Genomic DNA, 22,625 nt, shown 5'->3' with positions numbered 1-22,625 from the left:
TGTACGTAATCAAGATTCAGGAAAGCATACAAATAAATTGCAGTTCCAAGATTTGTAGAAAAATAATAAGGAGAAGGATGCCCAAACCTACAGATTTGTCATTAACACTTAGCACTACAGGTTGCCATTGGGTCATTCTGTCATGTAATGTGTATATACAAAAATGCAAATTTTAAAGGCTTACACAGAAGAGATATAACTGCGACATACAGATGTAAGATTTCTGAACCAGAGTAAAACAGTACCGCGTATCAGTCCATGATAAGGTGTCATCTTATTCTACTTCTAAGAAGACTTGTCGCGCCAAATGCGGGACACCTCGTCCAATACCTCCTTCAAAATCAGCGGGCAGCTAGCTACCAGATGCTTGAATCCGTCGGTTAACATGACAGGGCCAAGCATGTCCGGCGAGGCCATGAATCTGATGCAGGCTCCTCGCAGCTGCGAGCAGTGGTGTTGCTCTGCTAAAGCCAGGGTGGTTGATACTGTTTCCACATCAATTGCTTCGCTCAGCTTCCTTTCACACAGCAGCCTTAGCCTGTCGACGCCGTACCGATCCGCGGCGACGAGCATGTGCTGCATAGCCGCAGCCTTTCCGTCTTTGCAGTTATCAGGCAGGGTGTCTGTGTAGATGAAGTGAAGAAGCGCCTCAAATATCATAGGCTCCATGTCATCTATCTTGATGCACTCTGTGGCATTTTCTCTCAGCGGGCCAAAGAGCTCTGCTCTGAAGACAGGGGAGCGGAATGCCAAAACACACCTGTGAGCATGGAACAACTGGCCGCACACGGTAAACGTGACATCCGCGCCTTCTCCATCATGCAGCATGTTCCCGAAATCCTGGTGCAGATTCGACGGCGGAACCACGATCGAATTGGTCTCGACGTCTTGGGTGCGGGACTCTTTGGTGACGGTGAGCAGGCACCTGATGGTGAGGCAGTCGTTCTCGAGGAACGGCGAGCCCTGGATCTTGGACTTCTCGATGAACTTGATGAAGCCCCAATTGTCACTCGCCGGAGAGAATGTGTGCTTCATGTAGGAGTTGGTTACCTGGGACAGGCGGCCGTCGTTCTCCATGAGGTTGAGGGTGAACCTGGCCCTGACGTCCTTGTCGCGGCTGCAGTAGTAGAGGAAGGCGGAGGCGTTGCCGAGGCAGTTGGCGGTGGAGCCGTCCGGGTAGAACCTGACGGCCCAGTCGAGGCCGCCGACGGTGAAGGTGCTGGAGCTGACGAAGCGGCCGACGCCCATGCCGTCGAGCAGCGAGTAGCCCGTGACCCGGAAGTCGTGGACGGCGGTGACCGAGTCCGTCACGCTCATCGACGACGTCTTGGGCAGGCAGTGGCCCGGCGCCAAGGCGGGGAATTCGCGGTGATCACCCATGGAAGGAGGAAGGGGAGTCGGCGGGCCGATGATCAGGGGAGGGGTTTCTGGAGCCGGGCGTCACTGAGGGCATTGCAGGCCCGCGCGGATCGGTCCCGATTGCCTCAGCGGCGCGCCCCGGCCGCGGATCGGCGGGCGTCCGGGGAGACGACCATGGGGGGACCAGTCGGGGGAGGATCCGTGGAGGTCGGGGCGGAAGTGAATCCCTCCCCCGCCTGACGGGAAGGTGCGCCTCAGATCGCCCCCTGCGCGCGCCGGAGCCGGGGGGAATCGAGGTCGCGGCGGCCGGCGGTGGTGGAGACGGCGGAGCAGAGGAAAACCCCGGAAACTGAAGGGAAATTGCCTGCCCCAGTCCAAACCCCTGCCACTTCGGTTTTATTCCGCCCGTACCCTTTTAAAGCCCGGGAGCCCTAATGGGCCGAGGGCCCGCGCAGCCTTAGCGACGAGGGAACGAGTGCGCTGCTCGCGCAGCGCAGGCGTCGTGGAGGCTCGTGATTTGTTTTCGCTCTCTGCGGATGGGTTGCGGTTGGAAGAGCGGGGGACTTGTTCTTCTCGAGGGGATTGCTCGGGGGTTTTTATAGCGTGGATGAGGCTGCGGCAGGGGGCCTCACGTGCCTATCTCGTGGGATAATGCATCGTCTAGAGTATCTTTCTATAGGAGGGTACCCATTAATGGTGTTCCTAGATAGAAACACAATTAATGCATCCTATACAATTCTAATGGCGTGCGTCTTTAGGGAGATAGCTCCCGATTAATGCATGCACGATTAATTGTTTTTTTAGATAGGATATGTCTTTCCTTGCAGAAAAAGATAGGATGAGATAGGATGTCTTCAGTGACGTCTATATTAGTCCGAGGGCTCACATTAATTGTTTTCTAGAACAAAATATAAAATATATTATCGGCCAAAAGAATTGGGTTTATTTTTAGGAAGTTCTGGATTTTCTTGATAATTTTTGGGAAGTTTTGGATTTGATGTTAATAAGGGCCATATCTTTTTGAAAGGTAATAAGGGCCATATCTATGGTACGGTAAGACTAGTCACAGTGAGGAGTAACTTAGAGTAGTAAGAGCATCTCCAGCCGCGCCCCAACAGGCCCCCCAGGCCACTTTTTCGGTGCCGGCGCCAAAAAACGCTCCAATCGCGCCACCAGGACGCCGAAAAGCGCCGGTTCGGCCCTTTTTTCCGCCAGGCGGTCACAGGCCGAACCCGGCGCACTGGGGGGGGGGGGGGGATCGGGGGCTCCGGCGCAAGGGAAAAGCGCGGCTGGCCCACACCGTCAGGTGAAAAGTCAAGATTTTCTTCCCCGACTCGCCTCCCACCCCCCGCGCCCTCGGCCGCCACTAGCTATATCCCGGCGCCGCCCGCCGCCCTTCACCGCTAGATAGCCATTCCCCGCCGGAAAAATAGTAGAGGTTCGCCGCGGCAGCCCCTCCACCAGCAGCTGGGCGTTTCCGGCCGCGGAGGGGCAGTTTAGCGGTGGGTACACGGCCACCGGGCGCAAGGTGTTCGGCGATTTGCCTGCCTCGGCGATGGACTCGGATGACGAGGAAGCGCTCGCCGCACTGCTGGAGGAGGAAGCCGAGGCCGACGTCCTCAGGCCGAAGAAGAGCATCTCATGGTGCTCGCCGCCCTCGCCCAGCTGCTGGCGAGCAATGGAAAGCTGCGGCGAGGTGGCTCGGCGCCGGGGCCGGTGAAAGCAAAGAACCGACATCATCTCGAAGGCTACTGCATGCTCTACCCGACTACTTCGCCGATGCTCCACTTCACGGCGACAAAACATTTCGGCGCCGTTATCGGATGAGCCAAAAGCTCTTCCTCAGGATTGTGAATTCCATCCGGGAGTTCGACAACTACTTCAAGTGCAAGATGGATTGCACCAGCAAACTTGGATTCACATCGATCCAGAAGTTCACGACATCGATGAAGATGCTTGCATACGGAGCTCCCGGTGATTCACTCGACGACTATGGGCGCATGGCCGAGTCCACCAGCATAGAGTGTTTCTACAAGTTCTGTCGGACAGTGGTGGCATTGTTTGGACCATAATACTTGAGAACACCCAATGCGGAAGACACTGCTCGAATCCTAGCATAGAATGCAGCAAGAGGATTTCCTGGGATGCTTGGAAGCATCGACTGCATGCATTGAAAATGGAAGAATTGCCCATTTGCTTGGCAGGGGATGTACAAAGGCGCCAAAGGCGGTTGCACTGTGGTACTTGAGGCAGTGGCCACACAGAATCTCTGGATTTGGCACTCCTTCTTTGGTATGCCAGGAACTCACAATGACATCAACGTGCTGCAGTGCTCTCCTGTCTTTGCCAAGCTTGTTGAAGGTCATTCTCCTCCGGTGAACTTCGAGATCAATGGGCGGCACTACAACAAGGGGTACTATCTAGCTGATGGCATCTATTCAAGATGGTCGACATTTGTGAAGACCATCTCAGACCCTGTGCCAGGAGGCAAGAACGCCTGGTTTGCGAAGATTCAGGAGGCTTGCAGGAAGGATGTCGAGCGGGCATTTGGTGTGCTCCAATCTCGATTTGCTGTTGTCCGGTACCCTGCTCAGACCTGGTCGAAAGATCAAATGTGGGAGATCATGACTTGCTGTGTCATCTTGCACAACATGATCATCGAAAGCGAGCAAGAAGACCCAGTGTTTGACACTGGACCATACTACAGGCAAGGCCCTCTAGCCGAAGTTGATCACCAGCTACCGACAACCTGGACTGCCTACCTCAGTATGCGTCAGGAGATCCGAGACCCACAGGTGCCTCATCAGCTGCAGCATGATCTGGTGGAGCACCTATGGAGGCTCAAGGGCGACGCCGGGCGTGACGTGTGATGAAATATGAGTTTTTATTTGTTGAACTATATAATTTGTATTGAACTATTTGTTGTTGTACTATTTTGTTGAACTATTTGATTTTTCTGTGATGAACTATGTGATAAAAAAATATTTATGTTAATAATTCAACGCCGAGCCACGGCGAACCACGCCGAATATGAGCCTATTCTCGCCCATATGGGCCCTTTATTCGCCGAAAGTGGGCCGAAAAGTGGGCCAATTTCGGCGCCTGGGGGCGACGACTGGGCGCAAAACCGCCCCCAGCGCCGATTGTATCACCGGCTCGCCCCCAGGGGGCGATTTATATGCGTCCTGGGGGGCCAACGTCTGGAGATGCTCTAACATGCATATGTTACTAGTCTATATTACTACCTCCATAGTGGGTAGTAACATATGTGTTGTGTCATGCATTACTTCATGTATTACGTTGTACTCATCTTTTCTTGATATGTGTGATGTTACAGTAACTAGCTATGTTATCACATGCCTCTCTTTCTTCATTAATTACATGCCACATCATCTATTTTGCCTAGATAAGTGTGATGTTATCACCTATGTTACTCCCACTGTGGGTAGTCTAACTCTATCAACACCGTTTAGACCATCCATCACACATATCTAGGCAAGTAATTAATGAGAAAAAAGAGGCATGTGGTAACATAGTATGTTACTCATACTATGAGTACGTAACATCACATGTACCAAGACAAGATAAGTCTACAACCTAATAAATGAAGTGTTGCATGCCACCATACATATGTTACGTACTCCCCACTATAATGATAGTAACATAGTGTTACTAGTCTAAATTACTCCCCACTATGAGTAGTCTTCGAAAGTTGCGGCCATGGGGCCTAGGTGCCCATCTCATGCATTGTATCATACTCTTGTATCCAAGAGACATCCTATTTAATGTGCTTTTAAGATAAATTATGAAATAACTTGCATTTGATGTCAATAGAGCAATCTCTAAAACTAGTACAGTAACTCTCTGTTTTCTCATTAAATAGGATGCCACATCAGAATTTTACTTAGAGGACATCATTTTTTTCTTCAATAGGGCACACGCGTGGAGGTTCATGGTTTTTTCTCTCTCTTGGCATGCCAAAATTACATTGCAAGAGCGGCGACTTGTTCTCAAGCGATTGTTGGGATGGGGGCATCGAATCCTCTAGGAAGCTGCATCCGCGGGCCGTGAAGTCTATCATGTAGGTTAATGCATCATATCTCGAGTTCTATCTAGAAACACAATTAATGCATACAACACGATTTCAATGACGTGTATCTTAGTCAGATAACTATCATGCATACACATTTAGTTTATTGTCTAGATAGGATGTCTTTTGCAAAAAAGTTATCTTGACGTGTATCCACTAGTGCAGAATCCTGCTATGAAGACACACCTATCACACACCCTTGGTGACGATGCAATACACTGGGGGTGGCTTTTCGGAGGGGAGCCTAACAACAGGCTTGCCACGGGGCACATACGATCCAAATGGAGCCCGATGACAGGAGGGAGCCCGGAGGCCCGGATAGGGTTTTTCCTCACTTGATGATTTTCGCTCAAAGTCCTCGGAGGATGGGATGCTCTCAATGACAAGTGTCAGTTTCTCGCGGAGCAGCCAACCAGCTAGTGGTTGTAGGGGGCGGCTATTTATAGCCTAGGGAGCAGCCTGACATGATAAGACATAAATGCCCTTCAATGATACGACCGTTAGGTGGGTAGATATTTTAGGACAGCTGGTGCGTAGCACAACAACGGTCGGAAATTTGAGCTCTCAAATTCCTCAGGGCTATCATGTTCCTCACTTGTAGGCAATCCGCACTGGCGAATTCCTAACTCCTTAGTCAGAACAAATTCCTCAGAGACCAGAAGAACTTCGTCTCTGTCACTTAAGAAATTGACTGAACTGTATGAGATTTCCAATGGCTTCACTTGAAGGGATTGGTAGGTGTAGGATTTTGAGTTGAGCATCACATGGAAATTTTTCCTTAGTTTTTCCTCGACCCCCTTTAACAGTACGGTGTTTCCTATGACTCAAGAAAGAGAAAATGAAACTACAAAAACAAAAGTCTTCACGCTTCATGTTCCTCGCATGAATATCAAGTCTTCATGGTCACACCAATTTCTTCACTTTCAAAGTCTTAAGAAAGTCTTCATAAATCCAAAGTCTTCAGTTGAAGACATTCATTTTTAGGGGTCGACTTTCTCTATAAATATCAAACTCGTCATAGACTTATGGACCTGTGTACACTCACAAACGTATTAGTCCCTTAACCTATAAGTCTTCAATACACCAAAATCACTAAGGGGCACTAGATGCAATTACAATCTCCCCCTTTTTGGTGATTGTTGACAATATAGGTTAAATTTTCAACGGGGGTAAACATATGAAGTGTAAATACTGATATTGAGGAATTTGATTGCAAGATATAGAAAAAACTCCCCCTGAAGATATGCATAGTGAGGAATTTGCTTTTGAGGCAATGCACATTTGAAGAGTAGAATCATGGAGATCTCCCCCTATATCTTGTAATTCATACACGCATTTAACAGATGATATGAAGAATTTGAAATGCATGATGAAATATGGTGACTGATGTAATTCAACATGCGTGCATTATCATACATGAGGAAATAGCATGCAGAAGAACATAGCAAAAAGTATCAGACCACCATCGGACTTAAGTTTACAACTCGATCCAATAAATCTTCAGAAGAACGAGAGTTGTAACTTAGCAAAAAAACGCCCATATAAATAGACCCGCTTGAAGACTAACTCAAATTTCTCCCCCTTTGTCATCGAATGACCAAAAGGGACGAAAAGTGAGGACTAATGCCCCTGAAGAATATCATCATGAGGTCGATGGAGGAGCGCCAGCGTTGTTGGGGTCGGTTGTTGAAGTAGGGCCTGCCGCAGTGTCATCCAAATCTTCATTTTCATCAGTCTCGCACGATGAAGAATAAGAGCTGCCCACCAAGTGAGGAACTTTGACTTTCTTGAATTTCTTCGAAGGTGGCTGAGACCAGTCGAAGTCCTATTTGAAGCCCATCTTGTTGAGGTCATCTTCACCGTAGAGATGAGATAGAACATCCCAGGTGCGATCAAATACTTCATGGAGATAGTAATGGTTCTTCTTCACTGAATTCTGAGTGATGGTCATGTTCTGAAGAATGGAACCAAACTGACCACTACAAAAAAAAGACACTTCCGTGATGATACGTGTTTGTCACAGTAGGTCACGTTTTCTGTCATGCATGTACATCCATGACAATTTTATGACGGAATCAAGATAGTCATACATGTGCTGTCGTAGAAGTGTTCCATGACATTACCAAAATTATCATCACGAAAGTGTCCACTTCTATGACAATAAATCGCGTGTCATAGAAGTGCTTTCGTCAAGGGTGACCGACACGTGGCATCCACCGTAACGGGTCGCCGTTAAGCTATCGGGTCCGGTTTTGGATCCGATAACCCGTTAACAGCCCGGACCAATGGGGATTTTCCATGTGTAAAATTCTCATTGACCGGAGGAAACACGTGTTGGCTCAACGTTGGGACAGATGTCATCCATTCATTGGACAGGAGGCACCTATGATACGTGGACATGTGGCACGGCCCAACAGAGGCCCATTCCGGTGAAAAGGCCGGCCATTTGACTTGGTCAAAAGGTAACGGGCCGGCCCACGGAAAGCCTGTTAACGGCCTGTTCGTATATAGCCCATTTACGGCCCGCTAACTCACGACCCGTTACGGCCTATCGGAATTAAGCCCAGTAGCTTCATCTGGGCCGTCCAATATGATTCCAGCACATTGTAACTTCCGGCCCATGTATGGCCCATGATGTCTTTTGGCCCATACGAGGCCATTTGTAACTCTTGGCCCATTAACGGCCCGTGGTGAATCTGGCCCGCAATGAACAGTGTACCCCTTTATACCCATTAACGACCCATTATTCCATTGGGCCATTTCCAACCTGTGTTATCTTTCGGCCTTCTCAGGGACCATTTATTCTTGGGCTCATTTCCAGCATTCGGTTACTTACAGCCCGTTATTGGCCTTTTCTGATTGTGGGCCAAATTCAGGCCGCGGTTACAATCGGCCCGTTTGCAGCCTGTTAATCCGTTGGGCCGTTTTCATACCGTCATCAAATACGGCCGATTAACGACGGCCCGTTATTGTTGGCACATGAACGGACGATTCCAAATCTAGCCCGTTTACGACCCATAATGCGGTCTGTTATTGGCCCATGTTTGTCCTATCGATCATACGGCACATAGAAGGCCCATTGATGCTATGGCCCATAGAAGGCCCATTGTTTCTATGGCCCTTAGAAGGCCCATTGTTTCTACAGCCCGTACGAGGCCCATGGTAGCTATAGTAAATATGTAGCCCATGGTTATTGTGGCCTAGTCTTAAAAAATAGGTTATTGCGGCCACTAGCAAATCGCGGAAAAAGAACTGCACTGACTACAGGCAAACAAATAAACAAGACAACAAGGAAATAAATAAGCAAGCAACTTATGCTAGGCTATCACGGCTATTACACATATTACATCCACTGGGCATGAAAGTTCGCCACTAGTGCAAATATAGGGAACAAAGCAGCATATCATATACACTGGTTATCAAAGTTGGCGACCAGTGCAAATAAACGCCGCAGCAAAACAAGTCCAGAATTGAAACCACTTCAGAAGATCTCAAGAAACAATATCCTGGGTACCCATAATGCTGGCAAGATGCTTAGCAAGCTTATTAACTTTCTCTTGTTTGGCGCTTAAATCCTCCAGCACTTGCTGTTGCACCAGGAAGTATGCATATGAATTCTGAAGGGACTTCGTCAGTCCTTCGGCTTCCTGTCACATAACATCTGATCGATGTCTTTCAACTTGAAGTTGAGACTCAAGAAGCCGAACTGAGTCAGGCAGCGAGTTCGAAGAGCTGGTGCCAGCAGTAGTAGCCAGTAACTCGAACACTACATCAAGACAGGACTTCGGGGTTGTCTCAGTGTCTTCAATATAGTTTTTATCAGCTTTCTTGGAGACCAACAGGGATGTCTCACTATCTTGAACCTTATCTGCATTACTTCCTTTACCATTGCATAACGGGGTACTCTTCTCCAATATTTTATCCGCGTTCTAAAAGAGAAACAAACAAACACATCACAGGTTTACAATGTAGTATATGAAACTCATTTTGGCAAACCAGTTCAGTAGTAAGGTGGACATGATAACAGCATGAAACAAACATATATCTATGTAGTATGGTCACTGTATGGTCTATATCATTCTAGTTACGTTGCCAAATCAAGATAGATACAGTTCGAATCATATCTATTTAAGACAAAGCAGCATAGACAGAATATAAGTGTGGGAAACTACACAGCAATAACAACACTTGTAATGTGCATGGCATGAGAACATAACTGTTTATTCAATTGAAACTGAAATCAACATAGAGCAAGTTACAACAGCAAACACATTAAAGAAACAGGTTTAAAACATACCTGTTGCGCCATTGGAGTTTCAATTGCATCCTTCAAATTTGAAATTAGTTGGTATGAGTAAATACAGTGATGCAAGAGCAAAGTAGTATGAACCATAGCTACGGAACCTGACCTCAGAACAATTCTTCTTCTGCTTTAAGCGTTGACTTGGGGTTCGGAGTGGTGGTCCTCGTGCTTTGGGCACTGCAGTTACCTTACTAACTGCTCGTGTTCGGGTGCTGTGTGGTGGAGACGGTGCTGTGTCAACTGGAACTGGGTTACTATCTGCTGGGGTTGGGGTTAGAAGGGGTGTAGCTCGTTCTCTGTCCAACTAGGTAGGGGTACAATCTGCGTGAGACTAGGTTATGTGTGGTGGGGCTGGTTCTTGGGAAAGTACAACCATGGTTCTATCTGCATTGACAGGTAGCACGATCTTTTCTGAAGACCGTGTTTTTACTCCCATAGATACTGCCATCACCCCCTCCAATTGAAATGGCTGATATACAAGAAACGCAATTGAATGTATAGACATTGTAAGATAGACATGTGCAATGGATAGTAGGGAAGAAAACATGGCATGAAATAATTCACATTTATGTTGTCTAACCAAACAGAATAGCAGGACATAATTTCACATATATGATGGCTAATTAAACAGGATAGCATGACACAATTTCACATGTATGATGGCTAACTAAACAAGATAGAATGACATCTTAAAAATATGATGACTATGTAAACAGGACGACATGATATAACTATATGATGTGTCTATTAAAGTGGTTGGCATGCCATAAATCACAAACATGCCGTCGATGGAAACATGATGGCATGATATAATTCACGGATAGAATGACATAATTCAAAATATGATGACTATGTAAACAGGATGAGATGATATAACTATATTATGTCTTTAGAAAATGGGTTGGCATGCCATAATTCAGATACATGCTGTCTATGTAAACATCTTGGCATGATATAATTCAAATATATGATTTATATACTAAGCAAGTGAGCAGAGGGCAATCGCATATATGATGTGTCAACTAAGGAGATGGCATTCAATATTGTGTATATGATGTAAAAACTAAGCATTGCAACACAACATATGCATTGTATGAGTAATATAACCCTGCCAAGTTTGAGCATACACCTCAGGGGGATAATAGAACTGGTCATCTGCCTCTGAATCCTCCTCCGAAGAGCTATCTGCAACCAGCAAGATATCTGCTTCAGCAGGTAGCATTGTCTGCTCTGAAGACCTTGTTTTAACTCCAGATTTCTCCATCACCAATTCAAATGGCTGATGCACAGGAAGAGCAGTTGAATATACAAACATTGTCGACAAATGCAACGAGAAATACAAAAAAAGGACAGAATGATATAATTCAAATATATGATGCTTGGCTAAATAGCATGGCATTGCATAATTCACATATAAAATGTCTTGCAATAAGATAGCATTGCATAATTCACATATATAATGTCTTGCAACAAGATGGCATCGCATAATTCAAATATATGGTAATTAGACACTAAACAGGTGGCATTCACACAAATCATGTCTAAACTAAGCAAATGGCATAGCAATGCAAGATACCATACACACGATATGAGCAACATAACCCTGCCAAGTTAGAGCATGCACCTCGGGGGGGGGGATAGGACTGGTCATCTGTCTCTGAATCCTCCTCTGAGGAGCTATCCGTAACCAGCAAGACATGCGCTTCGTCAGATAGCATTGTCTGCTCTGAAGACCTTGTTTCCACTTCAGATTTTTCCATGACCGTGCCGAATGGCTGATGCACAGGAAGAGTAATTGAATGTACCAAATTTTTTGAAAAATTTAACACGTAATAAAAAAATGATGGCATGATATAATTCACATATAAGATGACTGGCTAACCAGGGTGGCATTGCAAAATTCACATATATGATGCCTGGCTAAACAAGATGGTATTGCATGATTCACATATACGATAAAGAAACTAAACAGATGACATTGACACAAAGCATGTCTAAACTAAGCAGATGACATATTTGATGTATACAGTAAGCAATGCAAGGCACCATATGCATGATATTACCAACATCAGCATGCCAAGTTAGAGCGAAGACCTCAGGGGGTAAATAGGAGTGGTCTTCTCCTTTTGAATCCCCCTCAGAACAGTTATCTTCCTCTTGATTACGATCCAAAATGGGTGGAGGGGGGCTGCCTTTGCGCCTGATGACCCACAAGTATAGGGGATCTATCGTAGTCCTTTCGATAAGTAAGAGTGTTGAACCCAACGAGGAGCAGAAGGAAATGACAAGCGGTTTTCAGTAAGGTATTCTCTGCAAGCAATGAAATTATCGGTAACAGATAGTTTTGTGATAAGGTAATTTGTAACGGGTAACAAGTAACAAAAGGAAACAAGGTGCAGCAAGGTGTCCCAATCCTTTTTGTAGCAAAGGACAAGCCTGGACAAACTCTTATATAAAGGATAATGCTCCCGAGGACACATGGGAATTATCGTCAAGCTAGTTTTCATCACGCTCATATGATTCGCGTTCGTTACTTTGATAATTTGATATGTGGGTGGACCGGTGCTTGGGTATTGCCCTTCCTTGGACAAGCATGCCACTTATTATTAACCCCTATTACAAGCATCCGCAACTACAAAAGAAGTATTAAGGTAAACCTAACCACAGCATGAAACATATGGATCCAAATCAGCCCCTTACGAAGCAACTCATAAACTAGGGTTTAAGCTTCCGTCACTCTAGCAACCCATCATCTACTTATTACTTTCCAATGCCTTCCCCTAGGCTCAAATAATGGTGAAGTGTCATGTAGTCGACGTTCACATAACACCACTAGAGGAAAGACAACATACATCTCATCAAAATATCGAACGAATACCAAACTCACATGACTACTTATAGCAAGACTTCTCCCATGTCCTCAGGAACAAACGTAACTACTCACAAATCATATTCATGTTCATAATCAGAGGGGTATTAATATGCATAAAGGATCTGAACATATGATCTTCCACCAAATAAACCAACTAGGATCAACTACAAGGAGTAATCAACACTACTAGCAACCCACAGGTACCAATATGAGGTTTTGAGACAAAGATTGGATACAAGAGATGAACTAGGGTTTGAGATGAGATGGTGCTGGTGAAGATGTTGATGGAGATTGACCCCCTCCCGCTGAGAGGATCGATGGTGATGACGATGGTGATGATTTCCCCCTCCCGGAGGGATGTTTCCCCGGAAGAACAGCTCCGTCGGAGCCCTAGATTGGTCCCGCCTCGAGACGGCGGCGCTTCGTCCCGAAAGCTTCCTTCTTATTTTTTCTAGGACGAAAGACTTCATATAGCAGAAGATGGGCATCGGAGGCCTGCCAGGGGGCCCACAAGACAGGGGGCGTGCCCAGGGGGGTAGGGCGCGACCCCCACCCTCGTGGCCAGGGTGTGGGCCCACTCTAGTTGATTCTTTCGCAAGTATTTTTTATATATTCCAAAACATTCCTCTGTGAAGTTTTAGGACTTTTGGAGTTGTGCAGAATAGGTCTCTACTATTTACTCCTTTTCCAGCCTAGAATTCCAGCTGCCGGCATTCTCCTCTTCATGTAAACCTTGTAAAATAAGAGAGAATAGGCATAAGTATTATGACATAATGTGTAATAACAACCCATAATGTAATAAATATCGATATAAAAGCATGATGCAAAATGGACATATCAACTCCCCCAAGCTTAGACATTGCTTGTCCTCAAGCGGAAACCGATAACGAAAAATATGTCCACATGTTTAGAGATAGAGGTGTCGATAAAATAAAATACGGACATGAGGGCATCATGATCATTCTTAAAACAGCAATATATATATATATATATATATATATATATTGTCATATGATTTCTTATGCTAAAGTAACAATCTATTCACAATGTCAGGTATGAATCAGAAACTTCATTGAAAACTAACAAACTATGATCTCGATCATTGAAGTAATTGCAATTTATCATAACATAGGAAAGAGTCAATATAAGAGCTTTTCAGCAAGTCCACATACTCTACTATCATTTAGTCTTTCACAATTGGTGACACTCACGCAATACTTATGGGTATGGAGTTTTAATCGAACACAGAGAAAGATAGGGGCTTATAGTGTTACCTCCCAACCTTTTACCTCAAGGGTAATGTCAACAATAATAGTTTATGATAACTTACATCCAATTGGATATATATATATCAGGATCCTTCCAACACAATGTGCTAGCCAAAGGATAAAATGTAAGAAGGGAAAGGTTAAGATCACCATGACTCTTGCATAAGGTATAAGACAAGAATAAAAGATAGGCCCTTCGCAGAGGGAAGCAGAGGTTGTCATGTGCTTTTATGGTTGGATGCACAAAATATTAATGCGAAAGAACGTCACTTTATATTGCCACTTGTGATATGGACCTTTATTATGCAGTCCGTCGCTTTTATTTCTTCCACATCACAAGATCGTATAAAGCTTATTTTCTCCACACTAATAAATCATACATATTTCGAGAACAATTTTTATTGCATGCAACAATGACAACTTACTTGAAGGATCTTACTCAATCCATAGGTAGGTATGGTGGAGTCTCATGGCAAAACTGGGTTTAAGGATATTTGGAAGCACAAGTAGTATCTCTACTTGGTGCAAAGAAAATTTGGCTAGCATGAGGGGGAAAAGCAAGCTCAACATGTTGGATGATCCATGACAATATACTTTATTTTGGATATAAGAAAACATAACCCATTACGTTGTCTTCCTTGTCCAACATCAACCTTTTAGCATGTCATATTTTAATGAGTGCTCACAATCATAGAAGATGTCCAAGATAGTGTATTTATATGTGGGAACCTCTCTTTCTTTATTACTTCCTATTAATTGCAACGATGACCAAAACTATGTTTGTCAACTGTCAACAACTTTTATCATCATACTCTTTATATGTGAAGTCATTACTCTCCATAAGATCAATATGATCTCTTTATTTCTTTTCATTCTTTCTTTTATCTTTTATTTTTATTCCCTCAAGATCATAGCAAGATAATCAAGCCTTTGACTCAAAACTAATCTTTATTATACATAGCTCATGGACTCGATTACATAGAAGGATCATAAAGCAAGACGCAAAACAAGATCATACTAAAACTTTATTCTACTAAATCAAGATATTACCAAAAGGATCGAACTAAGAAAAACAGTAAAGATAGGAGTGTGATGGTGATACGATACCGGGGCACCTCCCCCAAGCTTGGCAGTTGCCAAGGGGAGTGCCCATGTGACGCCCGGGTAGTTAAGCTACAATAAACCTTTGTTAATGATGCCACATCACGATGGTTACTGTTGCTAATCTCGTGTTTGTTCGAGACCGATTCAAATTTAAATTCAAAATCAAGTCAAACGGTAAATTTTTCAAACGTTAAAACTAAAATGTCCAAAATGGGACAAATAAATCCTAAGTCATAATGGTGGAGGAACCACATTTTTGTAAAAAGATTAAAAGCACTAAAATGATTTAAACAGTAGCAAAACAACTATTTGAACGCCTTTGGTATTTTATAAAATACTAAACTATTTTATATCAGGGTAAAACTTTTTATAGTAGTGTATTGTTCTGAAACATTATTTTAGGGGCTATAGATATATTTTACTAAATTAAAATTAATGTGTAACTAAAATAAAACAGAAAAGAAAAGAACCCCCGCTCCCCATGGGCCTCGGCCCATCCCACCCAACTAGCTCGCCGGCCTAGCCGGCGCTCCACTCCCTTATCCCCTGGTGCCGAAACCCTAACCCCCCTAACCGCACCACTTCCCCCACTCCCTCGTTCTCTCCTCCCCCTTCCCGATCCAATCTGGATCGGGGAAACGATCCCCTCGCTCCTCTTCCCCCGATCGGATCTAGGTCGGGGCAGCGGGACCCGGACGCCATCGCCCCTCTCCTTCGCCCCCTCGATCCACATCAGGACCCCGCGCCGCCCCTCGCTCGCCGTCGTCCTCACCCTCCTCCCCTGTGACGCCCGGATAATTAAACTACAGCGAACCTCTGTTAATGATGCCACGTCACCTTGGTTACTGTCGTTAATCTCCCGATGATTCAATCCCGTTCGAATTCAAAATTCAAAATCAAGTCAAACGGCAAAAGTTTTCAAACATTAAAACTAAAATGTTCTATTTGTGACAAATAATCCCTAGCTAATAATGGTGGAGAAACGACACTTATAAAATATTTAAATACTATTAGATGAATAAAACAGTAGCGAAAACTATTATTTAAATACTTTTAAATTCAAAAAATTACAAAACTAATTTAGTTTGGGTAGCAAGTTAGTGTGGCTGTGGTATATTTGGTAACATCAAATTAGGTGCCATTTTGGTATTTCGCTAAAACAAAAATAAAAGGAAACTAAAAGAAAATAGAAAAGAAAAAATAAATAAATAAATAAAACAACACACACACACACACAAGGCAGAGAACCCCCTTGGCCCAACTGGGCCTCGGCCCAGCCGCCCCCACCTGTGCCCTAACCCTAGCTCGTGGCTCGCCTCCTCCCGCACGACCCCCCCCCACTTTCCCCTGATCCACATCTCTCCCCTCGTTCCCCTCCACCTTGCGCCGCACACACGCACACGCACGCATCGTGCCTGGGAGAGGATCTCCCCGCGCCCGATCCCCTCGCCAACCACAACGCCTCCACCGTGTCTCCCTCTGCTTCTCCTGCTGCAGAGCACCGCCGCCACCGCGAGCCCTCCTCCACCGTCATGTCTCCTCCGCCCCGTCCGCCGTCTTCCTTCCTCGAACACCGCCCCTAGGAATGGAGTGCCGCGCCCGCGCAGCCCACCAACGTCGTCGTCTCCCCCGCTCCGTCAAGGCCGCCAACCATCGACACCGAAGGCCGCCTAACCCCACGGCCTCCTCATCACGGATCCACTTCCTCCACACCTCGGCTTCGCCCTCGCGCCTGCCGGCCTGTGCGGCCACCGGACCTCACCAGCAGGGTCTCGCCGGCCTCCCCGAGCGCTTCCCCGACACGCCTTGAGCTCGCCCCTGTGCTCCATGTGAGCAACCACTATGATTCCCCTTCCCCCTGATTTCCCCTCTTCACAAACGCCGTAGTGCCGCGCACGCCTTCCCCGTGCTCATGCCGACTGCGCCCGACGCACGAGCGAGCCCTGCCCATCACCCTTGCTCGCCTAGTCTCGACCAAGCGCACGCCCACGCGCGCTCGCTCGCCGGCGCGCGACCACGTCGTCGCTCGGCCGTCGACGTTGCCATAGTTCGTGGCCATCCCTGACACACCGACACCGTAGATAGATGCACCGCGCCGTCCGCATCGTGTGGAGCCTCACGGCCGTCAAGTTAGTCACCGGAGACGTCGCTGGCGTTCCTCCGTTGCGCTCTGTGGCCGCCGGCGTTTGAACCACCAGGTGTGGCACCGACGCGTGGGCCCATGCTGCGTATTAGTTTGGGCCTAAACTTGTTTAGTGCTAAATCATAACCTTAAGCACTCACTGACCTCTGGGCCTGCTAGTTAACAAATTTAACTAAAACTATTAAAAACCCCTGTTAAAATGTGTACCTATGACACATGGGTCCAACTGGCCCCATTGACCAGTCAAACCGCTGACTGTGATAACCCAGTCAATGACATGCGGGTCCCACAAACACTGTTCACTATTTGACCAAGTCAACAGTCAATGCTGAGTCAGCAGTTGATCAGGCCCACTGTCAGCCTCACTACGACATCCCTGGGTACACTTCTCTATGTATCCATGGAAATTAAGTATATATTATTTTCCGAATTAAATTAAATCTAGAAATCAGAAAATCATTTAAAACTTTGAAAATTAATATAAAATAATCCGTAACTCGGATAAAAATACTTTGTACATGAAAGTTGCTCAGAACAACGAGACGAATCCGAATACGCAGCCCGTTCGTCCGCCACACATTCCTAGCATAGCAAACACGCAACTTTCTTCCTCCGGTTCATTTATCCGAAAACGCAGAACACCGGGGATACTTTCCCGGATGTTTCCCCCCTTCGTCGGTATCACCTCCTACCGCGTTAGGGCACACCTAGCACCGCGCATTGTCTTGTCATGCACCGTCATGCTTATGTTTGCATTATATTTATTGTTTCTTCCCCCTCTTCTCTCGTTAGACACCGAGACCGACGCCGCTGCTACCCAGTACGACTACGGTGTTGACAACCCCTCCTTCTCGGCTGAGCTTCCAGGCAAGCCCCCCCTTGATCACCAGATATCGCCTATTCTTCTCTATACTGCTTGCATTAGAGTAGTGTAGCATGTTACTGCTTTTGGTTAATCCTATTCTGCTGCATAGCCTGTCATTGTTACTACAGTTGTTACCCTTACCTGCTATCCTACTGCTTAGTATAGGATGCTAGTGTTCCATCAGTGGCCCTACACTCTTGTCCGTCTGCCATGCTATACTACTGGGCCGTGATCACTTCGGGAGGTGATCACGGCCATACGCTACATACTTTATACTGTTACATTACTTATGATACTGTTCGGAGATGGGGGCTGAAGGGGCAGGTGGCTCCATCCCGGTAGAGGTGGGCCTGGGTTCCCGACGGCCCCCGACTGTTTCTTTGTGGCGGAGCGACAGGGCAGGTTGAGACCACCTAGGAGAGGGGTGGGCCTGGCCCTGGTCGGCGTTCGCGGATACTTAACACGCTTAACGAGATCTTGGTATTTGATCTGAGTCTGGCCATTTGGTCTATACGCACTAACCAACTACGCGGGAACAGTTATGGGCACTCGACATCGTGGTATCAGCCGAAGCCTTCGTGACGTCAGCGACTGAGCGGCGCGCGCCGGATTGGACTGGAACGCCTACTAGGCTAGGTCTGCTTCCGGCCGCGTTCGCAACGTGCAGGTGTGCAATGGACGATGGGCCCAGACCCCTGCGCCATAGGATTTAGACCGGCGTGCTGACCTCTCTGTTGTGCCTAGGTGGGGCTGCGACGTGTTGATCTTTCGAGGCCGGGCATGACCCAGGAAAGTGTGTCCGGCCAAATGGGATCAAGCGTGTTGGGTTATGTGGTGCACCCCTGCAGGGAAGTTTATCTATTCGAATAGCCGTGTCCCTCGGTAAAAGGACGACCCAAAGTTGTACCTTGACCTTATGACAACTAGAACTGCATACTTAATAAAACACACCCTTCCAAGTGCCAGATATAACCCGGTGATCGCTCTCTAACAGGGCCACGAGGAGGGGATCACCGGGTAGGATTATACTATACGATGCTACTTGGTGAACTTACCATCTACTCTCTTCTACATGCTGCAAGATGGAGGCTGCCAGAACCGTAGTCTTCGACGGGATTAGCTATCCCCCTCTTATTCTGGCATTCTGCAGTTCAGTGCACCGATATGGCCCTTTACACATATACCCATGCATATGTAGTGTAGCTCCTTGCTTGCGAGTACTTTGGATGAGTACTCACGGTTGCTTTTCTCCCTCTTTTCCCGTTTTCCCTTCTACCTGGTTGTCGCAACCAGATGCTGGAGCCCAGGAGCCAGACGCCACCGTCGACGACGACTCCAACTACACCGGAGGTGCCTACTACTACGTGCAAGCCGCTGACGATGACCAGGAGTAGTTAGGAGGATCCCAGGCAGGAGCCTGCGCCTCTTTCGATCTGTATCCCAGTTTGTGCTAGCCATTTTATGGAAACTTGTTTAACTTATGTCTGTACTCAGATATTGTTGCTTCCGCTGACTCGTCTATTATCGAGCACTTGTATTCGAGCCCTCGAGGCCGCTGGCTTGTATTATGATGCTTGTATGACTTTTATTTTTATTTTTAGAGTTGTGTTGTGATATCTTCCCGTGAGTTCCTGATCTTGATCGTACATGTTGCTTGTATGATTAGTGTACGATTGAATCGGGGGCGTCACAAGTTGGTATCAGAGCCAACTGCCTGTAGGAATCCCCCTTTCCAACTCCTTGGCCGAAGTCGAGTCTAGTCATTGAAAAACTTTTACTAACATGGTTGTGCGGCTTACGACCCCACGTCGCCATTGGGTGGTAGTAGGATCTTTTATTCCTCGACCTTTACTCTGGGACTTTGAACTCTCTTCTATTCGGGTTAAATGATTTTGCTAAAAATCTAACTTTAGGTTCTCGAAAATACTTCCTCCCGGAGAGCCCCTTCAGGCCAGATGATTGCCTGCTGCACCAGAAGATTCTGAAGACACTCTCTGATGCTTTCCCGAGACCCTTGTGCCCTTCGCCGTTGCGATCCCTACCACCGATAAAGCTTTATGGATGACTACATACTTTTGTCGTTCATACCTTCCTCCCTAGTTGCCCTTGTTATTACAAGGTGCCCTCAAATACTCCCCGATGTTCCAAGCATCCTTTATGCTTACTACCCCGCAGTTCCTTGCCGCATGAATACCCCTATGAATAATTCTTCACCCTTATCGAGGAACTGTTCATTACTAATTGATCATATGATCCACAAGGTACATTGATATACTATCCGGTCTTCCGGTAATTCTCTGCCAGCTGTTGCTGTGCAAATACTTGTCTGCTTGCATTATGGTTGCGTTCCATATGTCTAGCAATATTCATTAGTATCCCTTGTCATCGTCTTTTTCAGCCTTTGATTTGATATGTGGTGAATGCTCGCAATCCTCAGTCGAAATCCTAGAATTCATCCTTCCGGATCAGACGTCATTTTAAACATGAACTGGTTCTCGACCAACCGAATTGCCGTCGGTTGTACCTTTAAGTCTACTCAACTTATCCATCCTTAATCAGAGCGTCTGCTTCTGATTCTTCGTTTTGGAAACCATAAATTCTTTATATTTAAGCATCAGACTAATCAGGTGATTCTTGAATCTGATGCCTCTGCATTCTTTCTTCCTCTGAGTGAGTACCGATACTCACATTAGCTCCGTTGCGGATCGCCCAATCCATTGTTGGATTGTTATCCGACAGTGTCAGTCATATTCAATCACCTTGTGAGTTATTCCCCTGATACATAGTGCCTTTAGTAAAATTGTATCCTCTGCTTGGCCAACCATGCTTTGCTTTCGAGCTTGTGTATTTACTTTTGAAACTTGTGGTATATGTTTCTAAGATGCCCCGATGGGTTGAACCTACGCCTTCCCTAATCCGCGTGAACCCGAAAGATTTCACGGGTCATACTTATCTGGTATTGCATCAGGTAAAAAATTTCAACAACTAATGTCATTTTCGAATACGAGAGGTGAATGAAAGGTTATGCTTTGAACAAGTGGGAGTCGAGCTTGAACCCTGTGTTCATGCCCATGGACACGATGTATACCTTATCATGGAAGCTTCTCCTAAAATAATTATCCCCTTGTTATAAGTTCATCTTGTATCTGTGTACGTGGTTCCGACCATGTTTCTCCTTGATTCCATTTCTCGTGCTAGTTTGAGCACTTGTCTTCTACAGAGCAATACCCTAGTCCAACCTCTACTTTGATCTGTCGTCGAGTATTACCCCCCTGGTATCTCGAGATTATCATGGAACTGCATAACTTCTTATGAGTTCTTCATCAAGTGCTACATTCTCATTGATTCCAATTTTTCACGAGCTCTGAGTTATTAAACACTCAAAGACACCGATAACTGTCTCGAGTCCGCATCGCGATTAAGCAACTCTTGGTAACCTTCATTACTTACGAGTTTGAACTCAATCACGTCATTCCTAGCCTGTTTGGCTATATCCTTGTCATGCCGATTTTAACTGTGCTACCTGGTCCTTCTTCCCAGAGCACAATTTTTTGACGATGAGCTAAGATTACGTCGATCTTTCCTCATCATATCATTTCGCTTTGGACAGCAAGCTTGCTTTTGAGTTTGTGTCGTACCCTTGGTTCCATTAACCTTTCACTTCATCATTCCTTTGACTTGATGTCATCGCCGATCTATTACATCTTCGTGGAGCCTCTCGACAAAATTTGTCCTGATCATCATCAACATCTTGACTCCTTCCTGGATATCAATTGAATTCATGATGAGAAATACCATCCTTGCCCTCGATGAATTTTATTATCATCGACCACTTTATTGCCTTCCCACCAACACAGCTTGTTCGTGTTTGGTGTTATACCTTGAGTTCCCTGCCATCCAGCAATTGTTCTTCTTTACTCGGAACATTACCATCTCTTATGTCATCAATGTTGTGAGAATTACACCACCTCTTAAGAATTTGTGATACAGTGATGCTTCTCACCATCACCATTCTTTTCTTGGTCCCCGTGTTGAGTGAACTCTGTTGTGCAAATTTAATATCTCTAGCAACTCTATTGCTTCAGAGTTATTGGACAATAATTCCAATTTAGTGTGTTGGTTGCTCAATCGCCATTCCGACGTTGGGCGTGCAACCCAACCCATATTTCGAGTGCACCTTTCAACCCATGTTTAATTGTGTATGTTTTTCCTCCAGCATACATCATTAAGTCATTTGATCTGGCTAATGTTATCTCCTTGTTCACATAGTTGTGGAAATCCATCCTTTTTGGAAATGTTAATGGATTGTCGCTGAGTCAATCAGTCACCTCCTCACCACTCCTTGATTTACTGATGAATTCTTTTTTTTCGGAACTCGCTTCCATAGTTCATTTCCTGAGAACTTTACAATGTCATCTCGTCCATTTGTGTTGCACCTTCTTCTCAGGCATCCTGAGTCTGAGGTATTTTAGCATCAATCAAATCCGAATCTCGGTCAGGTATGATGGTTGGAACATATTTTTAAGAGTTATAACATTGGTCTTTATATGAACCGGTAAGGTGATGTCATGCCTAGAACACCTGGCCGGAGGACCTATTGTTATAGTTTCCTTTTTAACAA

The 22,625-nt window shown here is 45.8% G+C and overlaps 1 protein-coding gene across 1 annotated transcript; it reads right to left on the bottom strand.

The window, feature by feature from the left end:
* Positions 1-76: 76 nt before the first annotated feature.
* LOC109750927 (BTB/POZ and MATH domain-containing protein 2) lies at positions 77-1,911 on the bottom strand. The gene has a single exon (XM_020309850.4). It carries the CDS (start codon positions 1,378-1,380, stop codon positions 286-288), a length of 1,095 nt encoding a protein of 364 aa, XP_020165439.1. The 5' UTR covers positions 1,381-1,911; the 3' UTR covers positions 77-285.
* Positions 1,912-22,625: the final 20,714 nt, after the last annotated feature.

The sequence above is a fragment of the Aegilops tauschii genome, chromosome 2 (assembly GCF_002575655.3).
Source record: "Aegilops tauschii subsp. strangulata cultivar AL8/78 chromosome 2, Aet v6.0, whole genome shotgun sequence".
NCBI classification, from domain to species: Eukaryota; Viridiplantae; Streptophyta; class Magnoliopsida; order Poales; family Poaceae; genus Aegilops; species Aegilops tauschii.
This window is presented reverse-complemented; position numbering and strand designations above follow the sequence as displayed.